At 44.1% G+C, this 24,679-nt stretch overlaps 2 protein-coding genes across 7 annotated transcripts; one reads left to right on the top strand and one right to left on the bottom strand.

Moving 5' to 3' along the window:
- Positions 1 to 110: 110 nt before the first annotated feature.
- On the top strand, positions 111 to 7,605 carry cpap (centrosome assembly and centriole elongation protein). Of its 6 annotated transcripts, none has more exons than XM_088415800.1 (18): positions 111 to 201; positions 660 to 944; positions 1,053 to 1,263; positions 1,363 to 1,453; positions 1,643 to 1,736; positions 1,850 to 2,398; positions 2,515 to 3,172; positions 3,927 to 4,059; positions 4,132 to 4,297; positions 4,863 to 4,994; positions 5,076 to 5,180; positions 5,247 to 5,373; positions 5,483 to 5,595; positions 5,689 to 5,763; positions 6,249 to 6,389; positions 6,460 to 6,544; positions 6,682 to 6,802; positions 6,873 to 7,605. In XM_088415800.1, the coding sequence occupies exons 2-18, from the start codon at positions 684 to 686 to the stop codon at positions 7,063 to 7,065; spliced, it is 3,255 nt and encodes a 1,084-aa protein (XP_088271926.1). In that variant the 5' UTR covers positions 111 to 201; positions 660 to 683; the 3' UTR covers positions 7,066 to 7,605. The 6 variants fall into 6 exon arrangements, with proteins under 6 accessions (XP_088271926.1, XP_088271931.1, XP_088271927.1 ...); XM_088415805.1 differs by having other exon boundaries at positions 5,247 to 5,337; positions 6,873 to 7,599; XM_088415801.1 differs by having other exon boundaries at positions 161 to 201; positions 665 to 944.
- rnf17 (ring finger protein 17) lies at positions 7,566 to 19,498 on the bottom strand. The gene is made up of 37 exons (XM_088415798.1): positions 19,383 to 19,498; positions 18,502 to 18,614; positions 18,318 to 18,415; positions 18,072 to 18,150; positions 17,807 to 17,896; positions 17,240 to 17,343; positions 16,698 to 16,866; positions 16,565 to 16,641; positions 16,423 to 16,494; positions 16,044 to 16,306; positions 15,638 to 15,727; positions 15,210 to 15,368; positions 14,695 to 14,866; positions 14,499 to 14,628; positions 14,251 to 14,429; positions 14,000 to 14,129; positions 13,625 to 13,781; positions 12,873 to 12,988; positions 12,654 to 12,771; positions 12,176 to 12,293; positions 11,862 to 12,092; positions 11,613 to 11,760; positions 11,416 to 11,528; positions 11,212 to 11,302; positions 11,009 to 11,130; positions 10,647 to 10,806; positions 10,464 to 10,575; positions 10,222 to 10,385; positions 10,011 to 10,130; positions 9,858 to 9,938; positions 9,674 to 9,790; positions 9,079 to 9,132; positions 8,711 to 8,821; positions 8,512 to 8,629; positions 8,257 to 8,392; positions 7,997 to 8,183; positions 7,566 to 7,906 (listed from the first exon to the last, which is right to left on the bottom strand). The coding sequence occupies exons 1-37, from the start codon at positions 19,438 to 19,440 to the stop codon at positions 7,805 to 7,807; spliced, it is 4,659 nt and encodes a 1,552-aa protein (XP_088271924.1). The 5' UTR covers positions 19,441 to 19,498; the 3' UTR covers positions 7,566 to 7,804.
- Positions 19,499 to 24,679: the final 5,181 nt, after the last annotated feature.

Below are 24,679 nucleotides of genomic sequence, written 5' to 3'. Positions count from 1 at the left end.
TCTATATTCCGTAATTTTGCACTTCGTCCTCCAGCCAGCTAGTGGCGCTGCCGATTTTGGAGTAATCTGCCACTGTCTACGCTACTCTCGCGGGCTTTGTTTTGACATGGCGGCAAGTTCGTAAAGTTTTTCTTTACAGTGGTGGAACTCAAACGTCAAGTATTGCACGTCATTGCAGCACGCTTCTCGCCCGCGTACTAGGTAACTCACTCGTGTGTGTGTGTGTGTTTGGGGGGGGGGGGGGGGGGGGTTAAATTCATTAATAAGTTATCGAGTGTTTTTTGAAGTTGTTTTTAAAATGCAGGAGCGACTGGGCGGTCCCTTTATTTTTACCCCTTTCTCTTTTGTTTTTGATCTTCTCAAAATGGCGGTTAGGATTCACGCTTTAGTCAACAGACAAAACATCTTGATTCTATTTGTTGACTGCTTAAAAAAAAACATTGGATGTTCTCTCCAATCATCTGCTGCAGTCTGTCGTGTATTTGAATGGGTTGCAACTGAATACATGGTTTGCCTGCTAATATAAAGCGAACAAGGTATGCTTGTTTTATTTAGATCTACAACATTATTAATAATACTAAGACAGTAGTGAAAAGCAAGTGTGATCAGCCAAACGCTCAACCTGTCACCAACAACTGTTGCTCCATTCCCTGATCAAGGACAGCCAGGAACGGGGCTGCCGCATGATGTCCTCTCCCATTGCCGGGCTTTTGCGCTCATCTGACTTTTTGGCCCGCTGGATTCCGAGCAGCAACAAGGCGGGTGTGATTCTGGATCCTGGGTCACTGCGGTATGACTCATGTGAACATCCTATGCCCCTGGAGCCGGACGATTTTGCCCCGATGGTTGCCTCGGTGGACAGCAGCTGCGTGGATGTGGAGAGCCTCTCCAGGGCACCTGGAGGAGACGGCTCACAGATTTCCATTATGATGAAACTGGATCAGGTGGATATTTAGTGTGCAATCCAGCAAAAGTTGTGTAATAGTGTGTTTCCTGTGTTTATGCCAGGAAACTCTTGTACTGTTTGAGATATGCTGCATTTACTCCCACAGTTAAGAAAATGGCAGCAGGATCACCTGAAAGCTGACCAACTGGACCAGCTACTTCGCCTCCAGGAAGAGCAGCAGCAGCAAAGGACTCTAGAAGCCTCCAGTCCTGGACATGAGCGCTCCAGTCCTCCCCGGGAACGACAGCAACCGGAGGAAGCACTCACGCAGCTACAAAGTAGTCAAACTGGCATCGAAAGGCACGATGAGGAAAATGGTGAGATAGTTAACTACAGTTCAGTAGTTATTCAATATTTTCAGATTTGTCCATTACATGAAGAGAATCTATCTGTAGTGTTTTTTGTTGGTCCTGCAGGATCAAAGCATGGAGGTCATCCCAAACCAAGAACAAATGTCCACAACATTCACGTCAACAAAAGAACGGAGGATCAAATGCTACGAGACCGGTAAGACAACTAAGCCGTTTTCCTTAATCTTTCCGATAACAATCAGTAATCGTTGACCATATAAATTTTCCTCACAACAATGTCAGCGACCGTAGCTGTAAAATCAGGAAAAAAAAAACAGGATGTGTCCCTGTGTGAAAATACGGTATACAGTATGTCCTTGAATGTCACACGGATGTGTTTCTCCAGACCAATCAAGGCAGGCAAGCAGACGTTTGAGGAGTTGTTGGAGGAGCAGCTGAGGCTGGATGAGCAGAGATTGAAATCTGCCCCGCAACAGCAGGTCAAACAACTTTACAAGTGTCCATATTTAAGGGGTGAAAAGGTCTCCAAAGAGGGAAACCTGCGATGGTAATGACAGGTCATGACAGGAGATATGTCTTGTTCTGTCGACAGAATCCAGATGCAGGGCAGTCAGTGGCGACACCAAAACGGGCTTTTCTCAGGCGACGCCAGGGCTTGTCTCGATACACCAAGAAGTCCTCTGTCCTCAAAGAAGACTTAAACATGGATTCCAAACCATCAAGCCAGACCGGAGTTGTTGCTCGCAGCAACTGTGAGAAAGGGGTGGGCCAACGACATCCCGTCCAGCGCAAAACCGCTACCATGAACAAGGAGAGCCGCCCGAGTGACGAAAAGAACAGAAGGGACGAGATTAAAGCGACGCAGACCAAAGCGCTGAGATGCTACCAGGGGCAAAACACAGGCAGGGCAGTGAGGACAAACAAGCGGGTGGGGGAGAGTCAGCCCGCAACGAAGCAGGTGAGCGTGCAAGCAGAATCGCTCGCCGCCCCGTCAGAGTTGCAGGACACGTCCTTGGTGGAAAAGTTGCAGCGTTGGGAATGTGAGCGCCACCTGGAGAGCATGGAGCTAGGAGAGTTTGAGCTACTGGAGCAAGCAGCAGACCAACTTTCCTTCTCGTCCAACTCATCCTTCGTCACCACGGTGAAGATTTATCATCCGTAACCGTCAATTTCGCTTGCGTTTTGGCTTGAAGTTCAAGGGACCAAATGAGGTACCCAGGTCTCTGACGCGCCATCTTTGTTTTCTTGAACCTGTAGATTCTGCAGATGGACCGGGAGAAGCAGAAGCTGTTGGGCGTGGCCGGGCTCCACCAGAGACGGCTCTCATCCACACCCATCAAGTTGCCGCCGGTCAGAAAGCAGCGGCCCAGCCCTGAAGTGAACGGCGCTGTCGTCAAGAGCCGTGAAAAGGAAGAGGAGGACAAGGAGGACTCTTCATCAGAGACCGGCGTCGACGTTAAAGAGCCCGAACAGGCAGTGGCGCGACCCGTTTCCCCGAGCATCCTTTGCTTCCCCGTCCAATCGGAGCCGCCGTATGACAAGCGCCCCTACCAGGTTGACGAAGGCGAGAGCGACGACGCGCTCAGCAGTATCGGCGATAAGGAAGACCGCAGCGACGACGACGAGGACTCCACACTGGAGGACGACAAAGATGCAACATCGGGCCGAGTCGTGTTTGATGACGACGACACGTGGGAGGAGATGGACGACGCAGCGGTCAGCGTCGAACGCGCTTCCGCGGAAGCGGACAATCAAGAATCGAATGCAGCTCCTGCCATTTCGCCCCCTCCTCCGCCCGCTTCCAAACTCATGTCCAAATTGTTCCCTGTGCTCAAGCCAAACACCCAGAATGCACCCCTTCCTCTGCCTGAGGTCACTTCATCCTCCTCACCTGACAAAGTAGACAACAAGACAGGTGAGACAACCCAAACGGAACTCATTCACTGCCCACTAAAGACCTAAAAAAAAAAGTTCATTTCAACTGGGCTGACAGTGACTCTTTCATTGCCAGCCCAGTTAAAATGAATCTTTTACAACTATAGCCGTCAATGGCAGTGAATGAGTTAATCATCTCAGTTTGCAGATTTGCCAGCAATGTCAAGTTACCCCTGCCTAGGTACTTCAGGGGGTGTGTGAGATTTTAACAGGGTTTCAAAATGAATGCTTTTTAACGACATGATCGGAAACAATAATTTTCTTTCCAAATTAAGAGCAAATTCTTTGGAACATGAAGAAACTTATTGCTAAAATTGTGTTACTAGTGCCTTGTATGCATTTTTTTTTTGCTTTACAGATATAATACAATATATATCTGTAAAGCAATATATTATTTGGTTTTGCAAAGATATGCATTTTCATATATTCTGAAACTATTTTACTGAGCTATAATGCTGAATACTGAAAATAATACTACTCAACTATCACATTAAAAAAATGCCTGGAAAGATATTTCACAGGGTACATCATTGGAAAAGGGTTGAAAATAAATACTTTGTCTTTGAAATTGTCCGCAGGCGCGATTGTCAGAGCGAGTTTGTCTGAGTGCCGAGTTTGGTTTTTGACAGCTCCCGAGTCTGTCCCGTTTTTCTCTCAAAAGTCAAATGCTAATTCCGTCGAGGACAAGGGCGAAAGAAAACGGACCGTGGATTTGTGTGCCCTTGCTGTAACAGGACAGCAGGTACAGTCGACACAGTTGAGGGAGCGACTGGCGGAGCTGGAGATTGAGATCGAGCGTTTCAAGAAGGAGAATGCGGCACTGGCCAAACTCCGACAGGAGAACAAGAAGAACCAGGACAACCTCAGGTGACCGCTCGTAAGAGATGGCCAGTCCCACTCGCTGTCTTTGCGTCTTTTTGAACGCGTTGGCTTCTCCAGGAAGGAGCAGCTGGAGTGGGAGCAGCAGCGAGCGGAGCAAATGGCTCAATTTGAAGAGTACAAGAGGGAAGAAACCGGGAAGCTGCAGCACCAACGCAAACTCTTCGAGAAACATGCCTCGGCCGCCCGAGCCATGCCCGACAAAAAGGAACGCGAGGAGATACAGGTGCACACAGGTTAACCGCTGCTGAACTCCAAAGTATACGTGGGTTGATGAAGCCTTGTGAAACCTCTGAAGTCTTTGCCATAGTGGTTTGGAAAGACTCAACGTCTCGAAACTTGACGAAATAGGTACATTGGTGACATCTGGTGGTCATATAGAGTCATAGCAGCCAAAACGATTCACCTAGATTGGGTGTTTAGGATAACACAATTAAGTTGAGTAGCATCTTGATTATAAAATTGTTTGTATGAATTTACAGTTTCACTGAAACATTAACAAAATTCAATAATAATTATTTGACAAGGATTTTTGCACAAAAGCTACTAGTAAATGCATTATTTAAAACCTCAAATACAGTATATTTGAATTGGTTACATAGTTTCCAGTGTCTCATATTTTGTGCAAGCAGCTTCATAGGTCATCACGTGATCAGTGAGATTTAAGAAAGGTTTTTGAAGCACCGTTTGGCGTAGTCTGTCTCACGCTGCTGAGTCTCTGTGACTAATGTCCCACCTATACTCCAAAGTATCCCAAATGAATTGAATGTGATGTCATTTCCTGCATTGAGGCCCTGAAGCAGCAGCTGAGCGCCCTACAAGAGGATCTGAAGAAGAAGGAGAGTCGCTGGTCGGCCACACATTGTCGCCTTCGCCAACAGATCGATTCGCTCAACCAAGAGAACAAGGAGCTGAGAGAAGAGGTGAGCGACGCACAACTACTCAGAAAACAAATCTTCATCTTTTTTGCTGTCTATTAAAATTGCGTCATCTTTTCACGTGAGGTGCACATGCTGGAAAAACTACGTCTAAGCGTGTTGAAGAACTCTGCGGACGGAGAAAAAGAAGTCAAGCGCGTGCCCCATGCTCGCAAAGGAGTCACATTTGCTGTGAGAACTATGCCTGTTATTAATATTTATCGCCTCAATCAAATACATATCCTTTTTTCACTTCAGAAGCCTCTGGACTACAAAATGACTATCAGCCCTCCACATGGAAGCACTGCAGCACCCCCTAGAGGCAACTCCACAGCACATGCCAGAAAAGGTGAAGATTCCTTCAATTATTGTACAGCTGAAGAGGGTGCGAGATTCAATGTGTAGTTCATTCCAATAACAACACCCTTAACTCAGTGTGCTTGCCTGGTTCACAAAAGTCAAAGTGACATACCGATTGGGTTGTGTGTTTTCAGGAATGAAAAGCAGCCTAAAAACCGCGCCCCGGCCCTCCTTTTCACCACCTCCACAAGTTTCAGAGGAAAAACAAATGGCTGCCAAAGAGAAATCTACAAATGAAACACCAGAGGTAGGGCAGGGCACATTGACAGTCTTTTCCTAATCCAACAATGTTTTAATTTGTAAGGAAAAAAGCTCATAATCCGACTACACTGTGATTTAGATTGTAGAGTCGAATGAAGCGGAGAGCAGTGAGACTGAATCTGTTCAGGAAGTCATCACACATCCTGATGGCAAGGTAAGAAAAATTGACGAATTTCCACCAAGAATGTTATTTTTAAGTGTTTGCACGTCTAGTAAATGTAAAAATAATATTTCAAAGGTGACACTTGCAGTTGGAGAAGGCGGTAGCGATTTTTGTTTGGTGCAGAGAAGGTACGAAGAAAACGGAGGTTTAAATCTATTTTTTTCCATGCAATGAAGATCCAATAAAAATATTTGCAGGTAAAGAAGGTCCTAAAGATGCAGAAGAGATGACGATTGAAAGGAAAATCCTATAAAAAAAGAAAAATTCTTGATAGAGCGAGCATGTGTAAGAATTCTGAACAATCCCACCTAAAAGGTGATAATCATGTTTGAAGGTCCAGAAGACTTAAGAAAGGGCTGTTAAAGGGCGATAAGTCTCCAAACGACCGGCATAAGAGGTGGATAATGTTCTTAAAAAAAGACTGAAAGCTTGATATTTGGCAGAAAAATCATCTGACTCCTATTTGTGCGTTCTAGGTGGAAAGGGTCCTGGCGGGTGGCGACCGCGTCATCGTGTACCCCAACGGCACAACGAAGGAGGTGTCATGTGACGGCATGACAGTCAAAGTCACTTTCTTCAACGGTGACACCAAAGAGGTCACGGCTGACCAAAGGGTGGTGAGTGCAGCCCACTGGACACCTCACGTGTCCATTTTTAGCCCCTTAAAAGTTGTCTCCTGGGCCCTAGTTATACTACTACGCCGACACCAAGACTACGCACGTCACGTACCCAGACGGCGTCGAGGTCCTGCACTTCCCCAACAACCAGACGGGTCAGCACACCACCACGTACCTTAATGCGCAAATACGAGGAAAAACCTCGGCTGTATCGCTATTTCACACTGCATGACTTTCACCAATACGAATGAATCTTGTATGGATCATTTTTCCCGTCGTTTCGGGACTGCAGAGAAACACTTCCCAGACGGCCGGAAGGAAATCACGTTTGCAGACCAGACGGTCAAAACTCTTTTCCCAGACGGCAGCGAGGAAAGCATCATGATGGACGGAACAGTTGTACAACTCAAAACGTACGCACGCGCACATTTGTGCGACAAAATCAGTCAATTATTAAAAGTAAAGTTGCGGCTATTCCCGTAGGGACGGCACCAAGGAGATCCATTTCAACACGGGGCAGAAGGAGGTGCACACGGCCGAATACAAGAGGCGAGAGTACCCCGACGGCACGGTCAAGACCGTCTTTGCCGACGGACGGCAGGAGACGCGATACCCCGGAGGACGGCTGCGCGTCAAAGACAAAGACGGAAACGTGCTGATGGACGAGCAGCAGTAGATAAGCCACATGATCCGTTCGCAACTGCGAGACAACACGAGGAGCCTCTTCTATGTATTTTTTCTGCTCGGATCCCTTTGGATTCTTACAGCCACTGAGGGAAAAAAAACAGTTTCAAGATCCAAGACCTTAAACCTGTGAATTTCCTAACCCTGCATCATAAATTATGCAGCTATTTTTATTTATTCTAGGACTTTTTTTTTTAAATTTCAACAATATTCTTCTAAAAATCATCATTTGCTCTTGTAAAATTATCACTGAATTCACCTGGCATAATATAGTATTTTTTTATGGTGGCAAAAGGTCCACTTGAATGAACTGAATTTAGTTATGAAAAAGGTGTTAACTTTCTAAGTTGGTAAAAAGTGACCACTTGTTTTAATGTCCTGCCCACTAATTAATTTTCACTTTAAAATGTGTGTTTGTCAATGTCCCCTAAGCACTACGTTGACTTATCTGTGTCTCTGGACAAAGGATGAAGCTGTTATTTTTTTTAGCTGTACGTTTGTGTATATATCTATTTTTTTATTCTGATAAATGAATCACGCCTGTTAGGCGTGTAAAAAAAGAAAAGCTGTGATGCACTCTTGAACAACACACTTTAATGACTTTGAAAAGTCATAGTGGCAACTTAAACCGACTCTTAAAAAGAAAAAAAACGAGTCAAACAACGTTTTCATTGGTCAACGCGACGCTGCCGCTTGAAGATGCAACAGAACGAACCGTGCGTAGCGGACCATCAATCAACTTGTGCCAAGCCATGAGCCAGTAGAGGCAAGAAGACGGAGTGTCCATCCTTGTTGTAGAGAAACACCGACGGCTCGGCGGACTCGTCCCCACCCTTGACCGAAAAGCGGGAGAGGCAATTAGCAGATGCTTGTGGAGCCTAACAGGATAAATCGTGACTCACGGCGAGTGTAAAACGTCCCACCTGAAACATGGCGGTTATGTCTCCGTGCAGCAGGTCGATCATGGCCCACGTGGCCTTGAGGCTCCACTTGGGGCTATAGGGCAGCACCTGCTCCTCGGTGTTGGAGGCGGGAGCCTTGAAGCCCGCCACGCGCACCTTCAGCGCCTGCGCCGGGAAGCGCAGCAGGTCGGCCGGCATCCGCCGCAGCCTGGAGGGAAATGCACATGTGCGCCGAGCCCAGCGGCGGTCCGGAAGGAGGCCGCATCGTGACGCGTTCCTACTTGTTGGTGGGCACGGTGTCGTTGGAGCCGAAGTCCACGTGTTGGATGAGGATCCTGATGGGTTCGGCGCTGATGATCTCCAGCATCTTGGCTCGGTAGAAGTAGCCATCTCTAAATTCCGCCAGGCACGCGCCACCTGACATCCAGCATTCATTTACCACCGTAACTAAATTTACCACGAATACCGCGATTCGGTCGTGAAAAGGTTTTGGGTGAGTTTAAAATCGGGGTTTTCAAATGGTTTTTGTTTGCTACCTTGAGGAAAGTTGGTAAGCGGCAGCAGACTGTGAATGTCAGCATTGATTTGTGACAAGCGCTGTGCCAGAGTTTCTCCGTCAATTTCCCGGGCCAAGTCCTTCCACCATAAGAAGAGCTGCACCCATGATGTGACACGTGATGTAATGATGACTGTTGTCAACGTGTCAGCGTCAGATTTTCATTGCCGCGGCGTTACCTCGTTGGGAGTCTGCAAGTGGCGCACACGCACGCTCAGACGCCGGCCCTCCTTGGGCGGCCTGGGCTCTAAGAAAGGCCCCAACATCACTTCCCGGGCGTCCAGTAGACCCTGAAACCACACAGCGGGGACACGCAGGAAACAGAATTATTCATCTGCACCAATAACCACCCCGAAATAAAAATGACCGACTGAAACATAGTACATCCAAATATTAATCAAAATGTAGACAAAGCTTGTACTTTAAAAAAAAAAAAAAATCAGTAATAAAATTGAGGGAAAAATATAAATACTGTACAAAAAAAATTCATTGATGTACCACAAGAACATTTCAAAGACAAATTTCAGTATCACTGAAGTCAAAGCACCTCTGTGTCGATGTCCCAGATGTCCAAAATGGACACAGCAGACAGAGGAGCTTCCTGCGTAAAATAAATACAATTATTACTATGACTTGTATATGGATGCATGTAATGGAAATATGTTTTTCTAAAAAAATGAATAAATAAAATGTGTCAAGAAAAAGTTCTACATTGAAATGTGATTGTTGTATTTTGTAATATTGACTGACATTAACATAAATGCTACATTAGGCTTTGTAAATTATAAAGAAGCCGCCAAGGAACGTAGTAGTTTGACTACCCAAGGCACAGGTGTCAAACACAAGGCCTGGGGGCCAGATCCGGACCGCCACATCACTTTATGTGGCCCGCGAAATACCGACTTAACGTCAAGGTTCTGGTTAAAATAGTACTTTTAACAATTTGGAAAAAAAAAAACATTTTTTTGTTCCAAATCTCTTTTCAAATTTAAATAGGTGTGATATTTTGCCATTATACGTGGCCAAGCGAGTCGTTCTTTTTTAGTGGAAAGGCGAAATAATATTTGATCACAAAAAGCTACATTACGCGACAAAAGCAATAAATTGCCATTTTTTACAGAAAAAGCAATATTTTGCCACACCGGTAATGCTGCTTGGTCGATCAGGGCGTGCTTGTGGTGACACAATATCTTGCTGAGCCTCAGTCCATCCAAGACGATTTCAACCGTGAGAGGTTGCCCGGGGTCGGTCGGCAGCTCCTGAAGTCCACATACACACGTTTCAGTACTTACCTTTGTGCGTGCGTACAAGTGCGCGTGCGTGTACCAGGACATGGACGTCCACACGGCGATACAGGAGCAACTCATTGAGAAGCGCCACGGCATCGTGATGCCAGCCGCTGCCGACCTGAAGACAAGAGCGTCACCACTCTGTCGCCTGCAGCGTTACGTCTATGTCGCGTCTTTCAAAATTTCTCACGGGTTTGACGCCGTGCAGCTGACAGGCCATGCAGAGTTGGGGTATGTTTTCGCACAGTAGACGGGGGTAGACGTGGACCACCGGAATGTTCTCCACCGTGCCGTAGTCCACGTACTGGACCTGCAACCACCGTACGGCGCTTTCGCGGTCAATATCTTCAACGGAGCTTTACGAAAAGAGTAGGCCGATGCCTCACTGACGCCGGGCCCACCTTGACGTGTCCCCCTAAGACTTCCACCAACTGGCCCCGGTACCACAGCATGTCGGGTCCAATGACAGCGCATCCCTGTACAGTCTTCCAGGTGTATGGCTTCTGATTGGGCAGTGTCTTCATGCTGTGCTTTATCTTCTCCCTCAGCTGCTCCAAATGAGCCCCTGAAGACAACACAAAAGAACGATTCCTGTGAAATCCGGGTTCTTTGAACGTCTCATCATCTCAATTGTTTGCCATACCTGCGGCGTCGGTCCTGGCGTAGATGAGCCCGTCGTCTTTGATGGCGGAAATGGTCATGTGGTTGTGGCCCGGTTGCGGAAGCTCCGGTGCTTTGTATGGATCGGTTCTCACCTACGTGCAAACAAACGGCATTCCCTTTCATGTGTCACATTGATTTGAGCGGGAGGTTTGGGTTCCAGCACCTTCTCGACGGGTCGGGTTGTGCGAGGGGTGGGTCTAGGGGAAAAGGGCAGTGAAGAGGAAGCAGGAAAAGACGGAGCTGGCAAAGGACGGGCTCGTGCGCTGGTGTCAGAAGACTGAGCATCACTTTCTTTTGGCTTTTCGGGAGGAACGACCAGCTCGCTGCAAGACCACAAGAAAGCTTGAGAGGCTACAAGTGACATCTGTAGATATTGAACATCAAATTTTATAGGGATGGCAGTGAATAAATGAATTCATTCACTGCCATTGACAGCTGTACAAGGCAAAATCCATTTTTGGCAGATAACGAATTCAAAATTATCAAAATATTCACGACTGAATGTGCATGTGAACAGAGACGCACACTGGCTTCCTCTCCCTGAGCGCGAGACCCTCGTGGGCCAGATCGTCTGCGATGCTGACCAACTGTCCCATTTTGTCGGTACGCATCAGACAGACCGCTACTGGCCGCTCATCAGTCAGCTCCTGGCAACGGCAGAACATGTTAGAGGCCGGGTTACACGAACCAAACGCCCAGGTATGAGAAGAAAGATGCGGTCTTCAGACCTGGATGGTGAGAAGAGCCGAGGCTCCTAACAGGTAAGAGCACATGAAGTCGCAGGCTGTGGCGGTCCAGGTGGGTTGGCCCCCCGCTGGCCTATGACCAAAAATTGTATTATATTTGCAGTCACTACCATATGAGTCAACACATAATAATCTTCTATTATCATGTTAGACAATAAAAACTGTGTGTGTGAGTATGTGTGTTACTTGATGTCCGTCAAGGAACACTCCAGAGCAAAAGAACCCTCCAGTGATGCCGAAAGTGGCCGCAGGTTGCTGACATGCAGCTTCACCTTGTTGCCGTGGTCACAGCGCATCACCTGTTGCCGGGCAACAAAAGACAGCCCAAAGTCACCCACTCGCTCACTGAAACCGCGCGAGCGCCAAGTTTCAAGACGGAACACCTCCGCAATGCCGTCGGACGAGACATCGGAACAGATCAGTCCTCGTTCCCAAACTTGGTTGACCTGAGCCGCGCAGAACGTGTCTGGCTTCCATGCAGCTTCCTGAGGCTCCAGGAACTCACACTCCTCTTTCAGAAGCTCATTCAACCTGAAATATTTTTAATACGGAGCGCCAATTCGACTTGTAAATATTTTTTTCCCTACTTACATATCAACATGCTAGTGTGGCCGGCCGCTCTTCCTAACTACCTTTTAAATTGAGAGTCGTTTTGGATGAACTGAACATAGAAGCTGCTGGGTGAGGTGATGTGGCTCACTCGCACTCTGGCGTCCTTGAGGCTGCCGGGGAGGCTGAGCCGAGGTTGCAACTCCGTCACCGTGCCGCCGCTAAAATCCGACGGCCCTTGACCGCTCACGTCAAGCGGAGCGTCCCATATGGGGCCGTCATTGACGAGAACCTCTTCGACGATGTTCGTCAGTCTTTGGCAAGCGGAGTATTAGACAAGTCAAGGAAAAGTCACCAGTTATGATCGCATTTTGTCAAGAAAATAGTCAAATTGTACCCATTTTGGGAGCACGCCAACTTCTCTTTAAGTAGCACCTCGGCAATGTCAGTGGGTGAATCAGTTGGGCTGCTCTCAAGCAGCTTGACTGGTACAGGTTTTGTTTTGGAGGATTTTTCTGGTTGGAGAACGGTGAAAAGAATTGAGCAGTTACTGAGTTTAAGAAGCAACCACCACCACCATCTATTTGCTGACTGCTAGCCACTAATCTACTTTTTTTTTGTTTTTTCCTGGGGATCATATCCTCAGCTATTTATGAAAACACTCCATACTTTTTTGTGCTTTCTAAAATGTGCAAAGAGATTCCAAAAAGAAAGTAGCAAATGGTGTCAAAGAAGTTGTATATTACACCATTCTAAGATCTTTCTAATCGTGAATGAGAATTTTCTTCATCAAAATATGCTATATGTACCCACATAATCTGATTACTATATTGTTTCTGGAATATGCTTTATTAGTACTATTTGAGGACTTTTACTTGTGACTATGACGGTGAAGTGTTTGTCATGAGCCAGGCTGGAGAAGCGCTTCAAACAGGCGTCGCTCCAGGTCTCTCCGGCCAAAGGACGGACGTTGGACAGGCAGCAGTGAATCGCCTATGTCATGTACGCATAGACACACACGTGTACGTGCAAAAAACAAGATTATTTCAGTAACAGCACAAGATGAGGTGTGAATTGAAAGCAAGCCGTCTTACCAATGCCGGAAGGCAGAGGAACTCATCCTTTATCTTCCTAAGGTCGCTGACCAACACTGCTGTCTTAAGTCCGAAATCAATGTAGCGCACCTCCACCTTTCTGTTCCCCAAATGACCTAAAAAGACACAAACATAACTTCGACATAGAAACCACTAGCTTTGTAAACTGTGCGAATTATTTTGAAAACATTCCAACGTTTCTGACATTAAGGCCTAATGCACAGCTAACTCATCTAAAATCGATGTTTATCATGAAGCTACTGAAACTTTATTTGGCAATAAACAATATAAAGACCTCAAATTTACAACCGAATCCTCATAAAATACTAACTTCATTCACAGAAAACTGTCATTCAGACATTCTTTAAATTGCAACCTTAATGTCAAATTACAACTTTACTCTTGTAAAATTGTGACATTATTGCATGATATACACAATATTCCTTTACTGTCAAGTCAAGATTTACGAAACTAAAACGTTAAGACCGCATTGGCATTTTTTTTTCAATTTATATTTATACTCAAAAAATTGAGACCTTACCAATATGAGACATTACCAATACTAGATGCAAACCATTTTTTAGCAGTATAGGTATAAAATTTGACTTTTCACATGGCTATAAACCAATTTTTTAATCACATTGTATGAGAGTTAAGATTCTATTCATACATTTGATGGTCACTTCATTGTCGCAAAATTCTGACTATTCACACATAAAAATTGGCAAACATCAGGGCTGTGACCTCCTTACCTATGACCTCGGCTCTGGACCACATGTGTTCTTTGAAGAGGGCCACGCAGGCCTCTCCAATGACGGGGCAGTAAACTAACAGGTCATTTCCCACACTCTTGGCGTTGTAGCACTCCTGAAGCTTGGCTTTCAGCAAAAAAGACTCCATGTTGTCAGTCTGAAGGCCACACACACAATGAGCAGGGGTATTAATACAATAACAATGATAAATTGGAACATTTTCACAAAAAGGCCAAATGTGCCTGAAAACACTTTACCTTTAAACAAGACAATACATTTACATTTTAAACTTTTAGCAATATAAAATTCATTCCATTAAACTGTTTACTACCAACATATACAGTATGACCATCTGTTCATTTATGTGTTCCGTACCAGCTGAATGTAGAAATCATCTGGGCTGTTGATGTGTGTCACCACTGCGTTGTACTCCAGGTGGATGTTGGGACGGACAGCCGGGTAGTATTTAAGCAACTTCCTGGTCGGCTTCACCGGATAATAAAACCTGACGGCGGCGATGAGATGATGAAATGTAGAATAGACAGTTGGGAATTAATTAATACGATCTCATGAGACAACTATGATCATTTGGGTTGTAAATTCAGCTGAGTTCGGATCAGTAGTACCTGGCCACTTCATTGAAGACCAGATAATCACGGATGGAAATGGGAACATCGCTGGATGAATTTTTGTGGAGGTCCACCAATAGGGCGTCTTTCTCTTGACCAAAGAAATGCATTTCCATGGCGGAGGAACCCACCACTTGGGAGAAGACCACCTGAGCCTCTTTACTCCAGCCCTTTGTCTAAATACACGCTTAATTTGACGTGCGCTGACGTGAAAAGATGATATTTAGCAGGATGGATGGTCTCACCAAGTCGTAGGGGACCAGGTCCTTGAGGGAACAGCGGATGGCCTGAGGAGCAAAACGAAGCAGATTTGTGTTGCTCCTCCTCAGGTGGTGGTTCACCATGTCCACCGTGGACGCCAGGCTTGAGACATCCCTGCAAAATAGAAAGAAGGCTCACTTTCCTCAGGCCCGCATGAATGTATTGGTGACAAGAATTTACTTTTCGATGGCAATGCTGCTGCTGTGTCCGCAGTCAATGAAGAAGATGCAAACGTGCTGAATTTGCTCAACCGGACAGACTTCCACACTTTTGTCGCAGCCATTTTGGAAGACCTCCAGCACATTGGCGCGGCACCAGAGACCCTTATCTCCTTTTGCCAAGACCATGGAGCCTTAAAAGGATATAACCCCCTTATTTAGCCAAACTTAGCAGTAAAACATTATTTTGTCTAGTATTAATATGATGACAAATTGATTTTTCATGTTCAATTAACACCTTGGAAAATATTGTATTCCACTTGCTGTCGACTAAAAGTGACATCATCTGTGCTGAAGGCTTGGGTAATTATCAATCGCTGCTCACCTGTTGGTTATATTACATTCACAAGGTGAGCTGTGATTGGTCATTACCTGAGCCTGTAGTACAGGTGATATCATTGTCAGTCCAGCGCAAGTGGCAAAATGTGTTTTTAATGTCATTCATTGTACACGAAAAATAAAAAGAAAAGAACACACCAGTTATCACGTTGTCGTCAATGGAGAAGTAGCTGGCGTTGCGTTTGCAGAAGGCGTTGATCTCCTTGGACAGGATGTCACTCTCTCGCTTCTCGGCCATATAGCGCACGTAGAAGTGAGAGGGGTTGACCACGTGAGCCACTACCACCCACTGAGGGGCTGTAGACAGGAAGAAGTGTCTCTCATAATTCATTTATGAAAGCTCCTGCCATCATACGCTTTTCTCTGACGTAACTGTTTAGTACAATACGGCTGTCAAAGTTTAAAAAATAAGTCATGAAAAAATTAGCTCGAGCAAATGAGGGGAAACGGACTTAATGTGTGTTAGTGTTCCCAGGACAGTATACATCAAAAAAGCTAATTCCATCGGTTCTAAACAAAGTGACTAACAGCCTGGGCTCCAGTATTACAATATAGGAGTTTCATACTAATGCTCCTCTCTGAGGACGAATGCAAGCTCCTTCTTCTGCCTGGCCTTTGCTTTTTCTTAGCCAAATTGGCTCCAGTGAAAGGGGGAACTGCAAAAAATTCAAATAGAGAAAACATTTTTTAAGGACAGATGACACAAACAAACCACTACAGCACCTTGGATTCTTTCAGGAGAGTGGTTCTCAAATGGAGAGCCGCAATCGTGAGAAGAGCGGCTTTAGTAGACAAGATGTTTCACTTTGTGGTTAGAGATAGCAGTACTATAAAATTCATATTCAATAAGAAATTAAATCGCCAACGTGTCAGTGAAGAGTCATGATATGGGCTCTTGAAGGTCCCGCTGCCTTTGTACTTGCCGCCATTAACAAACAATGAATAAGTCACTCAAAGGAGCTGTGGACATACCGCATTGCTTCTCCATCTCTATGAACTCCTCAATGACAACATCAGGAGCGTTATCATTTGAGGGAGATGTCGTTCTACGCGTTGGACTCAGAGAGGGGCTACGAGAAGCCGGACTCCTCCTCCTCGGGCTTGTGTTCCTCATTGGACTTTTGGTTTTGAGGCGGCTGTGGTTGCTGGCTAAAGATTCAACATGCCCATGCTCGGGAGACTGTTGGGCAAGGTCGCTGTTGTGCTGCTGGAGCTGTGGTGGCACCGCAGACAGGCTACATAAGGACAAAAAGGAAACAGTAGTAGGGAATAATGAGAACATGACCAAACCTAAAATAAGCAGCACTGTGCATTTTCAGTCAAATATAAATATTATTCTAAAAGGACACACTTGTTTTTGATTACACCCATCTCCAAATGCAAATCCTCATTCTCCTTCAGAAATCTGGACTGGAACATAACACTGGAGCAAACACAAGAATTAATTGTGAGCATTATTCGCCGATTCAGGAAGTCGCCGCTCCTTTACAAACCTCATTCCACAGCCCATGGTGATGCACTTCATGTCGAAAGACTCTTTGTCCACAGGCTCTTGCAGAGTCTTCAAAATCTGTGTTGAAAAACTTACTGTATACCATGACACAGGAAACATCTGACATCACGCACCTGGTCCCAGTAGCCGTAGCGCTCGAGGGCAGGCACGCATCGCAACATCTTGGCTTTCTGCACAGCATTCTCCAGCTTGGCGATGCTGGCTTTGACTTTGCACAGCTGAGTGTGGATACCTGGGAAGTGAGCATCCAGTCTGCTCAGCTTCTTCAACTGCACGCCTCGCCTTTTGGACACACAAAACAACAACCGTATCTTCCAAGGAGCAAGACACATACAGAATAGCTGATGTGCAATGCTCACAACAACAAAATGGCTGCGGAAAGGGGGAGCTAGTTCAAAAAGTCAGTCTTGCTAAGTTAGCGACTTTGTATGTGTTGTATATGTGTTTTGTATATGTGTATATGTGTTTGTAAAAACAAGTAAAACAAGTAAGTAAGGGAAAGTTTGCCATTGTCATTTGCTTTTTTCATAAGGGGGACAATGGAGTAAACATGATTTAAATTAAAAAATTTCCAAACGAAATTGGAAGTTTCATCTTAAGGCCATATTTCTCTGCCCAACAGTGAGATGGGACGTGGACGTTGCGGCGGTCGTACCACTTCTGGGTGGCGTGAATCGCTTTGGAAGCAGCGTTGGAGATCTCCATCTCCAGGCGGGCTCGCTCTTTTTTCAATTGCTGTGACAGGCCTGAAGTTAAAGTCTGCATAAAAAAAGAAGGAATTAAACACGAAAAACAATGTATTGATCAAACATATAAAAATTTGTTAAATCGCATATAAGGTATTGCATAAGTGGCAGTGGAGTTTGCATGTTCTCCCCGTGCTCGTGTGGGTCTTCTTCGGGCATTCCCGGCTCCTCCCATATTCCCCAAATCATGCATGGTAGATGTATTGGACACTCCAAATTGCCCTTAGGTATTATTGTGCATGTGAATAGTTGTTTGTCTCTATGTGCCCTGCAATTGGCTCGCAACCAGTAAATGGTGTCCCCCACCTACTGCTCGAAGACGACTAGGATAGGCACTAGCAAGCCCGCGTACCTAGTGGGAATAAGTGGCTATGGAAAATGGATGGATGAATTGGTTTATTATGAGATTTTGGCCTTTATCCAAAAGTTCCACACAAGTCTACAATACTGTGGGTAAGTAAATGCATGCATTCCACCTGATGCAAATCCTCCAGCATGACCAGATGTTCCCCAGCAGTGGCCAAGGCCTCGTTCACAGTCTTCTCGCACACCTCAAGGTCCACAGGCTGAGATAAAATGAACATATCCAATCTTAAAAGGTGAATTTACTTACTATTATTCATTATATTACTTCAGCTTGCAGTTGCTTGGATGCGCTTGGATTTGCTATGGGAACATTTGTTTTGAAAATAAGCAATAAACTGTCTTAACAGACAGCAGTGAACCTCAAAGTACACATACCTGCTCTGCTTCTTTTGGGCTGTCTTCGATGTTAGAAAATACTGCTTTGAGTCTCCTGCCTCTATTTAATTTGCCTGACCTAGAGACGTGAAAGCAAGATGTTAATCTTTACCCACCCCCCCAAAAAAGTAAAACTACTGTTCTACAACAGGATTAAGAAAACAACTCTGTTTATTCAACAACAAATAAATTGTCCTAAGCAATGAACAAGTGAACAGAGAATGCTGATTGATGGCCAAGCCCTACTTTCTCATCTGGTTCATTTTGGTGGTGTAGATGAGGCCAATGATGCGGGTGTCCTCCTGAAGGCCAAACACTCCATCTTCAGGCAGGGTTGTCTCCACCTGCGCCAAAAGCACCTTCATAAAACACAAGCGCAGGCCACATGTACAGTAAAAACATTTGTAAAGCCACGTCAATGTCACTTCACCTCGCACTCAGGACACTGGATCACATCGTCACAAACCATGGACTGCAGGCAGGACGTGCAAAATACGTGACTGCATAAGAGCGTACGAGGCAGATTTTCCTCGGCTTCATTCTCTGCATAGTGTTAACAAAAGTTCAATAGCAAATCAGTTTTGGCAGAATGCAACCCAGAAACATACAGATGAGCATTTTAGTTTGGCCGACTATGGAAAAATAATAATGAATTTTTGAATAATTGTTTTGATATTGAAATTACAATGAATAAGAACAATCAGCTCTTAACTTTTACAACTTTGTGATCAGACAACTTCTCAAAACTACAATCAAACGCCGTCAAAGTTGCTGAGGTGGTAAAGACCAATCACGGTTCAGCTTGCAAATGTCACATGACCACACTCAGAAAACAGGTGAACCATGAATAGTTGTTGTTAAAAAGATAGAAGAAACATGCTGACAGCTTTTAAAAGGCTTCTGCTAAAGCTGACACTACCTCTGATACTAAAGTGTCCAAATGTATAAACTATTCTGTTTTTTTTTCTCTCTCTTCATTATCACCAACCGAGACCAGGACGAAAGGGGAGCGCTGACGTAATTACTGCCGTTTATATTGAACAGACCTGGTATAATGGTTGAAAAAAAAAATCCCTGTCGTCTGTCATTTAACCAACTAAAATGTTTTAACATTCATATGAAACGACATTCATCACCCCATAAATGCAATTATCCATAGCAACACCTTATTCTTAATCATATTTTGGCTCCCTAAGGTTAGCAAGTTGTGCGTAGCATTATCAATTGTTCGTATTTTACTAACACAGTAAAACGCTGCTCGTATTATTAACGTTATATGGCAACAATAGTTTCACAATTGAAGAAATATACCTGGAAGGGTGTAGGCATTCCCACAGAAGTAGCATATAAATGCTTTGGGATGTTCCATTTTTTTCTTTATTGTAGTTCTTCAACAGGCCAAGAAAAAAGAAGCCCGGGAGTTTTTTTTCTCCTTAGTGACGTATGAGGGTGTAGCACACGTGACTTAATTAGCATGTGACGCCACACACCTGCAAGTAAAAATCCTCTCACCCAAAGATGACTTTATCAAAAAATTCAAATTTGTCAGGTATGAAATGTATTACTTTATTTTGATGTTTTGCGGGTTTTCTTCTTTATTTCTTTATTGGAAATAAAATATATTTTCGGAGAAAACATCAATTATGAGTCCAGAAAACGTGATGCAACTCTTGGCAATTAAAAACAGTGTACTAAAATGCATTTTACATGGTTAAACTATTTAAAAAAATGCAATCAATAATTAAAAAAAAAACCTTAACTGAGAATGAATGAAATCGTGTCCTGAAGGTTACGCAGTTTCATTTTAAACCTTTATGAGGCGCTAAAGGCCAGATAAATGGTGAAGACAATATTTTGTTTTCAATATTGTACATGCAAATATTTGCTGTTATTCTAACATTTTATACAGGGTTTTTGTACATAAAAAAGCATATTCACATTTCTTGATTTAATTCAGTTCACTTTTAAATCTATATTCTTAACTCTCAAAAGGAAAATATGAGCTTAATTGAAAAATATTGAAATACTGTTACAGCTATTATTCAGGCTTCGAACAATTTATATATTGAATATAAAGCCTATGTTTTCAGAGGTGAGCATATAAAATATAGTGTACATACAGTATATAAGAAAGACCAATTAGAACAGATATTTGAGAATTTCACTAATATTATGAACATATCCAAAATATTGATTGAACAAAGAGATGGTTAAAAAAGTGTTTCATCTGCTCCTCAATTCCTCTATTTTAATTGTATAGGAGGATGAAAATATCTTGTTTTATTGATATTATATACTGTATTTACACTAAATGTATGTTCTGTTTTATATAATGACTTCTGGCACATCTGCAATACGCACAGATGAAAGAGGGTGACACAAGTGTCAGGTACAGTAAACTCATTCTTTGTTCTTCACATGGTTCCTTTGTTCTCCGTTTTCAGTGACGCCTGTTGGAGCATCCACGTGCCTCCTCTATTGCAAGCGCAGCTGCTATCCTCACCAGCGCCTGAGGACAACATCCAAAGTACGACGTTAAATCTGCGGCGACATCCTCTGAAGGGCAGGCTGAAGGGAGGACAGGCGTTCAAGGTAAACAAAAACCTCTGGCCAAAGTTCTGGCGTTCATCCCTGTGGGGAGAGGATAGAATGCAGCACACCAAGAGCCCCCTTTCCACTTTAGAGATGACAACATTCCAAAACCCGCCCCCTCAAAGCTGGGTCCGTGAATGTTGATCCCAAGTGAAAGGTGTGACATCGCCTGTAGGTGTCAAGTGTTGGAAACATCATTGTACAGTGGCGTTCAAATTACATGTGAAGTCAGCACTTCTTGGGAGTTTTCAGCCAAGGTTCCATTGATGACATTGAGGTGTCCAAAGTATTGCTCCACATGTCCCAAAAATGAAATATGCAACTAATGAATTAACTTCATATAGTGTAGAGCTTTTCTAATTATGAAAAGACGTGAATGATCTTTTTACATATAAACTAGTAACAACATTGTCTTCATAACACATTATTTTTTACAAGCAAAACGATTTCCTCCACTTCTGAGAACATGAATCATTCCAAAGTAACGGTCTAAAAAATGGTGAGTTTACGACAGATTGATCTTGTTTTTGTTCTCAAGTGTCAGTTGGGTCAGTCCTTTTGATCCATTACTGAAATATAACTCAGTGTTGAGTATCGGTGCAGAAGTGTTTCCATGCTAAAACCATTTGGGCCAACCAGTTGGGCTACTTGGGATAATTTCATCTAATAATAACGGTTAACCCAATTGAGTGTTTGGCTGGTTTGAAAAAAAAAAAAAAGCCACTCAAACCAACTTAATATTTTGTATTCTTTTGTGCAAGGGTCGAATTGACCCATATAGAGAATCAGTCCTTTTCAGTCCTTTTTTTTGACCCAGATTGTTTTTTTTGTTTGTTTTTTGACAACTGTCTTTAGAGTGAAAATAGAACCATTTGAACAGGGAAGTGTAGACTTTATTTTTACCTACTGTACATATGTCAATGTTGCACTTTTCCAACTTTGGAAGTAGGGTGAGAGCCATAAGTGTTTAACAATAAATTATTTACCAGATGGAGTGCATATAGTTCATATCGGCCTAGTAAAATCTTGCTTCCAAAAGCTTGCATTCCAGCAGATGCATCAGTCTTCACCGGAGCATGACCATCATATTGAAAGGGGGGGTAGGGATTTTTTTTGAATAACGTGTGTGTGTATGTGTGTACCATGATGGAGGCGGGGATGGGGCACATGTGTTTACTATGTGTAATGAACCAATGAGCAGGGCGCCCACAGGGGCTCTGAGGGGGTGTCAGTTGGGTTTGCCCCCCCTCCATCATCAAAATGTGGGTCACTCCTCATCCTCTGGTTATTTCCCTCCTTTTTTCCCCCAACCATAATCCACTCCCTCCCTCAATCGAAGCCCTTTAATCACTCATTAATGTTGCCCTTAATTAGGTGGCGGCTTCTTGTTAGCTAGCTCTCGACGTGGCTGCTTTGTTGTGATCCAGCTATTTGCTGGCTCTCAGTCTGTTTGCGTGCACCTCAAAGGTCTTATTAAAAGACAGCCCTAATTCCGTCGCCTCCCTTCTGTGCCTTTGTCCCTCCTGCGCACACACAACCCCCCGACGGGTCGAAAGAATGAATTGATCCCGAGTGACAGCGGGATTTCCAGTTAAATGTCATCCAGGAACCTTTGAGTGTAATGCAGCTAAAGGGGACCTGTAGGCTTCCACATGAACAAAGGGCTTTAAAAATAACAACAGGTACAGAGACTCAGAAAAATGGCAAAACAAATAAAATTCTGGCATCCACAGGTTTAAAGAAAGTTATGAAAGTTTTTCACGCTGAGACTAACCTGAATACGGAAAATTTACTCTATTCCGTGGAGATTATGCATAATAGTGACAACCTCTCCATGGTTTAGCTTTCCAAACTCAGATATTACCTCGGAATGTGGAAAATTGACCTGGTTCGTTAGTTAGCTAATTAGCTTCAAAACTTAGTTTCCTTAGTTTCGATCTTGCAATCTTAGGCTAGGGGCGAAAAATTTTCTTCACCAGGTGAGCCAGGCACATTAGGCATCCAACTTCAAATGGAAAATTGAGGCAAATCTAATCAAGCTATTACCACGACTCATTTGGAATGCTGTGAAGTGAATGTGAAGTAAATTCCTTCTTTGTGAAGATATTTACGTGAAAAATATTCTGATTAAATCTAGGTCATCTGACACAGACACACTCGGTGCTGCTTCCCCCCCATGTCAAGTCAATACAATAGAGTACAGTACTCCATTACTCCCTGCACAGATACTAAATGCTGTGACTGGAGGGGGAGATGCATTTCCCATTCAAGGGTCCTAAAATGGAGCCATTAGCTGGGATCTATATGGGTTACACATGCACATTTGGCAGCCTGCAGTGCTTGTTGCATATGGTGTGCTTAAAAGCAGCCACTTTGAGGTCACGCTTGGCCTCCCTCTTTCTGGTTCATTGCCGCTATTTTTAAAAACACATGTGAGCACATTGGGAGAAAGTCAAGTGCAGACCAAAGCAACAGGTGGCGCTATAACCACCAACTATATAAAGGCTGTTTTAGCCAATCGGAAGCATCCGACTAGCAGTTTCTGGTATGTGCAATATGTGCAATCGTACTGGGCAGCGTTTCTGCAGTGAAGGGGGGAAAATTCTGGAGGCATTAATTCTTTATTTTTTACTTTTTTTTTTTACCTCTGGAACTTGTTTATTTCATATACACTGTCTGCAATAAGTCAAGCTTACTGCAGCATCAAGAGTTCATGCTACGTTACATCATTAAAACGCTATCAATATGATGAGAAGGCTCACTTCAAAATGAATCTTACCTTCCCAAAAAACATCTGGACATCAATGCCTGTACATCAAGTACTGTACATCGGGTGCATGTTGTGGCGTAGCAACTGACTCTTCGCCGGACATGTCCTAAAAACAAGTTCAGTTGCTAATTATGCTAATTAAGGATGCTTAAAAAAAAGACCTAATTGTAATCTATGACGCCTGTTACTAGCGATTAGCAGCAGCTCAATTGTTAGAAGCTATCAGCACTAGCTGCAGTGAACTATAGCGGCTAGCAGCACTCAGCTGCTCCATATAGGCTGGCGAGAGCTGTTGGATTACTTTACAAAGGCTGTTTAAAATATCTAAACTGACAGCTGCAGTTCCTATTGATCAATTTTGAACAGAGCAGGCGTGTTGAAATGTGTTGTTTTAGCCAGCAAAAATTGCTACTGTGGTTTTGAGATCATTTCGCTACAAAAACCAAAACGATATTTGTCTGAAATCTCACGGATATTTCAAGTAGAATAGTCTGCTGCTGCAGTTCGAAATGTTATCAAAAATTAAATATTCAAATGTATCATTAAGTGGAAATGTGCTTTAAGGTCTTCTGTATTCATAATCATTTTTTTCACCAAGCAAAAAAATATATTTTAATCAGAATACCCGCCCACGTGAGAGAACTTTCAGTAGGATATGCAAATACAAAAACATTCGATAGCTGGAGCCCTACAGAATACAGATGTAAATTGTAAAAACAAGAGTTGGGAAAAAAGAAACCAACCCTGTCCAGCCATTTTATTTATGTTTTGTTTACATCTGGAAAAGATCCATTCTACGGACCAGACACAAGGACACGTCCACATAGCCACATCGGTCATGCTTCCTTCAAGCCCGAGGTTCAAAGTCATCATGGGGAAGTGCTGGGACGCGGTACCAGTCGTCCGGACCGGTGACATGCAACGCCGGCCCGCCACCTCTCAGTGATCTAATACCCGCCTAAAGTCACACAGAACCCCTTCAAGGGGGTAAAGCCCTGCAGATCAGAGCGCTCGTTAGCTAGAGAAGCTAATCAAGTCTGTCAGTGAGTGCACAGCAAACCTATGTAGCGATTATCTCACTTTAGTGCACTGGTAGAATGCTTGACCTGTTTCTCAGCCGCGATAGGCCACATTTCTCAGGGCGTGGCAATGAGTCCGGCGCGTTTGAGCGGGCGTGAGAAAAAGCGTAGATTGACGACATTCCATTTGAGTGTCGGCGAGGGGGCCTTGAGCTCTTCCTGGGTGG

Source organism: Hippichthys cyanospilos, chromosome 5 (genome assembly GCF_059441005.1).
Source record: "Hippichthys cyanospilos isolate Australia breed blue-spotted pipefish chromosome 5, RoL_Hcya_1.0, whole genome shotgun sequence".
NCBI lineage: Eukaryota > Metazoa > Chordata > Actinopteri > Syngnathiformes > Syngnathidae > Hippichthys > Hippichthys cyanospilos.
This window is presented reverse-complemented; position numbering and strand designations above follow the sequence as displayed.

Bases quoted from the DNA above. Each gene is read 5' to 3' on its own strand.
- cpap (XM_088415800.1), top strand. From the start codon at position 684: ATGATGTCCTCTCCCATTGCCGGGCTTTTGCGCTCATCTGACTTTTTG. The intron at 2,399-2,514 runs GTGAAGATTTAT...TTGAACCTGTAG, and splicing joins ACTCATCCTTCGTCACCACG to ATTCTGCAGATGGACCGGGA. The intron at 4,298-4,862 runs GTGCACACAGGT...TCCTGCATTGAG, and splicing joins AGGAACGCGAGGAGATACAG to GCCCTGAAGCAGCAGCTGAG.
- rnf17 (XM_088415798.1), bottom strand. From the start codon at position 19,440: ATGGAACATCCCAAAGCATTTATATGCTACTTCTGTGGGAATGCCTAC. The intron at 16,867-17,239 runs GTACGACCGCCG...TGTGTCCAAAAG, and splicing joins ATTCACGCCACCCAGAAGTG to GCGAGGCGTGCAGTTGAAGA. The intron at 16,642-16,697 runs GTGCGTGATGTC...TTTTCAACACAG, and splicing joins GCTACGGCTACTGGGACCAG to ATTTTGAAGACTCTGCAAGA.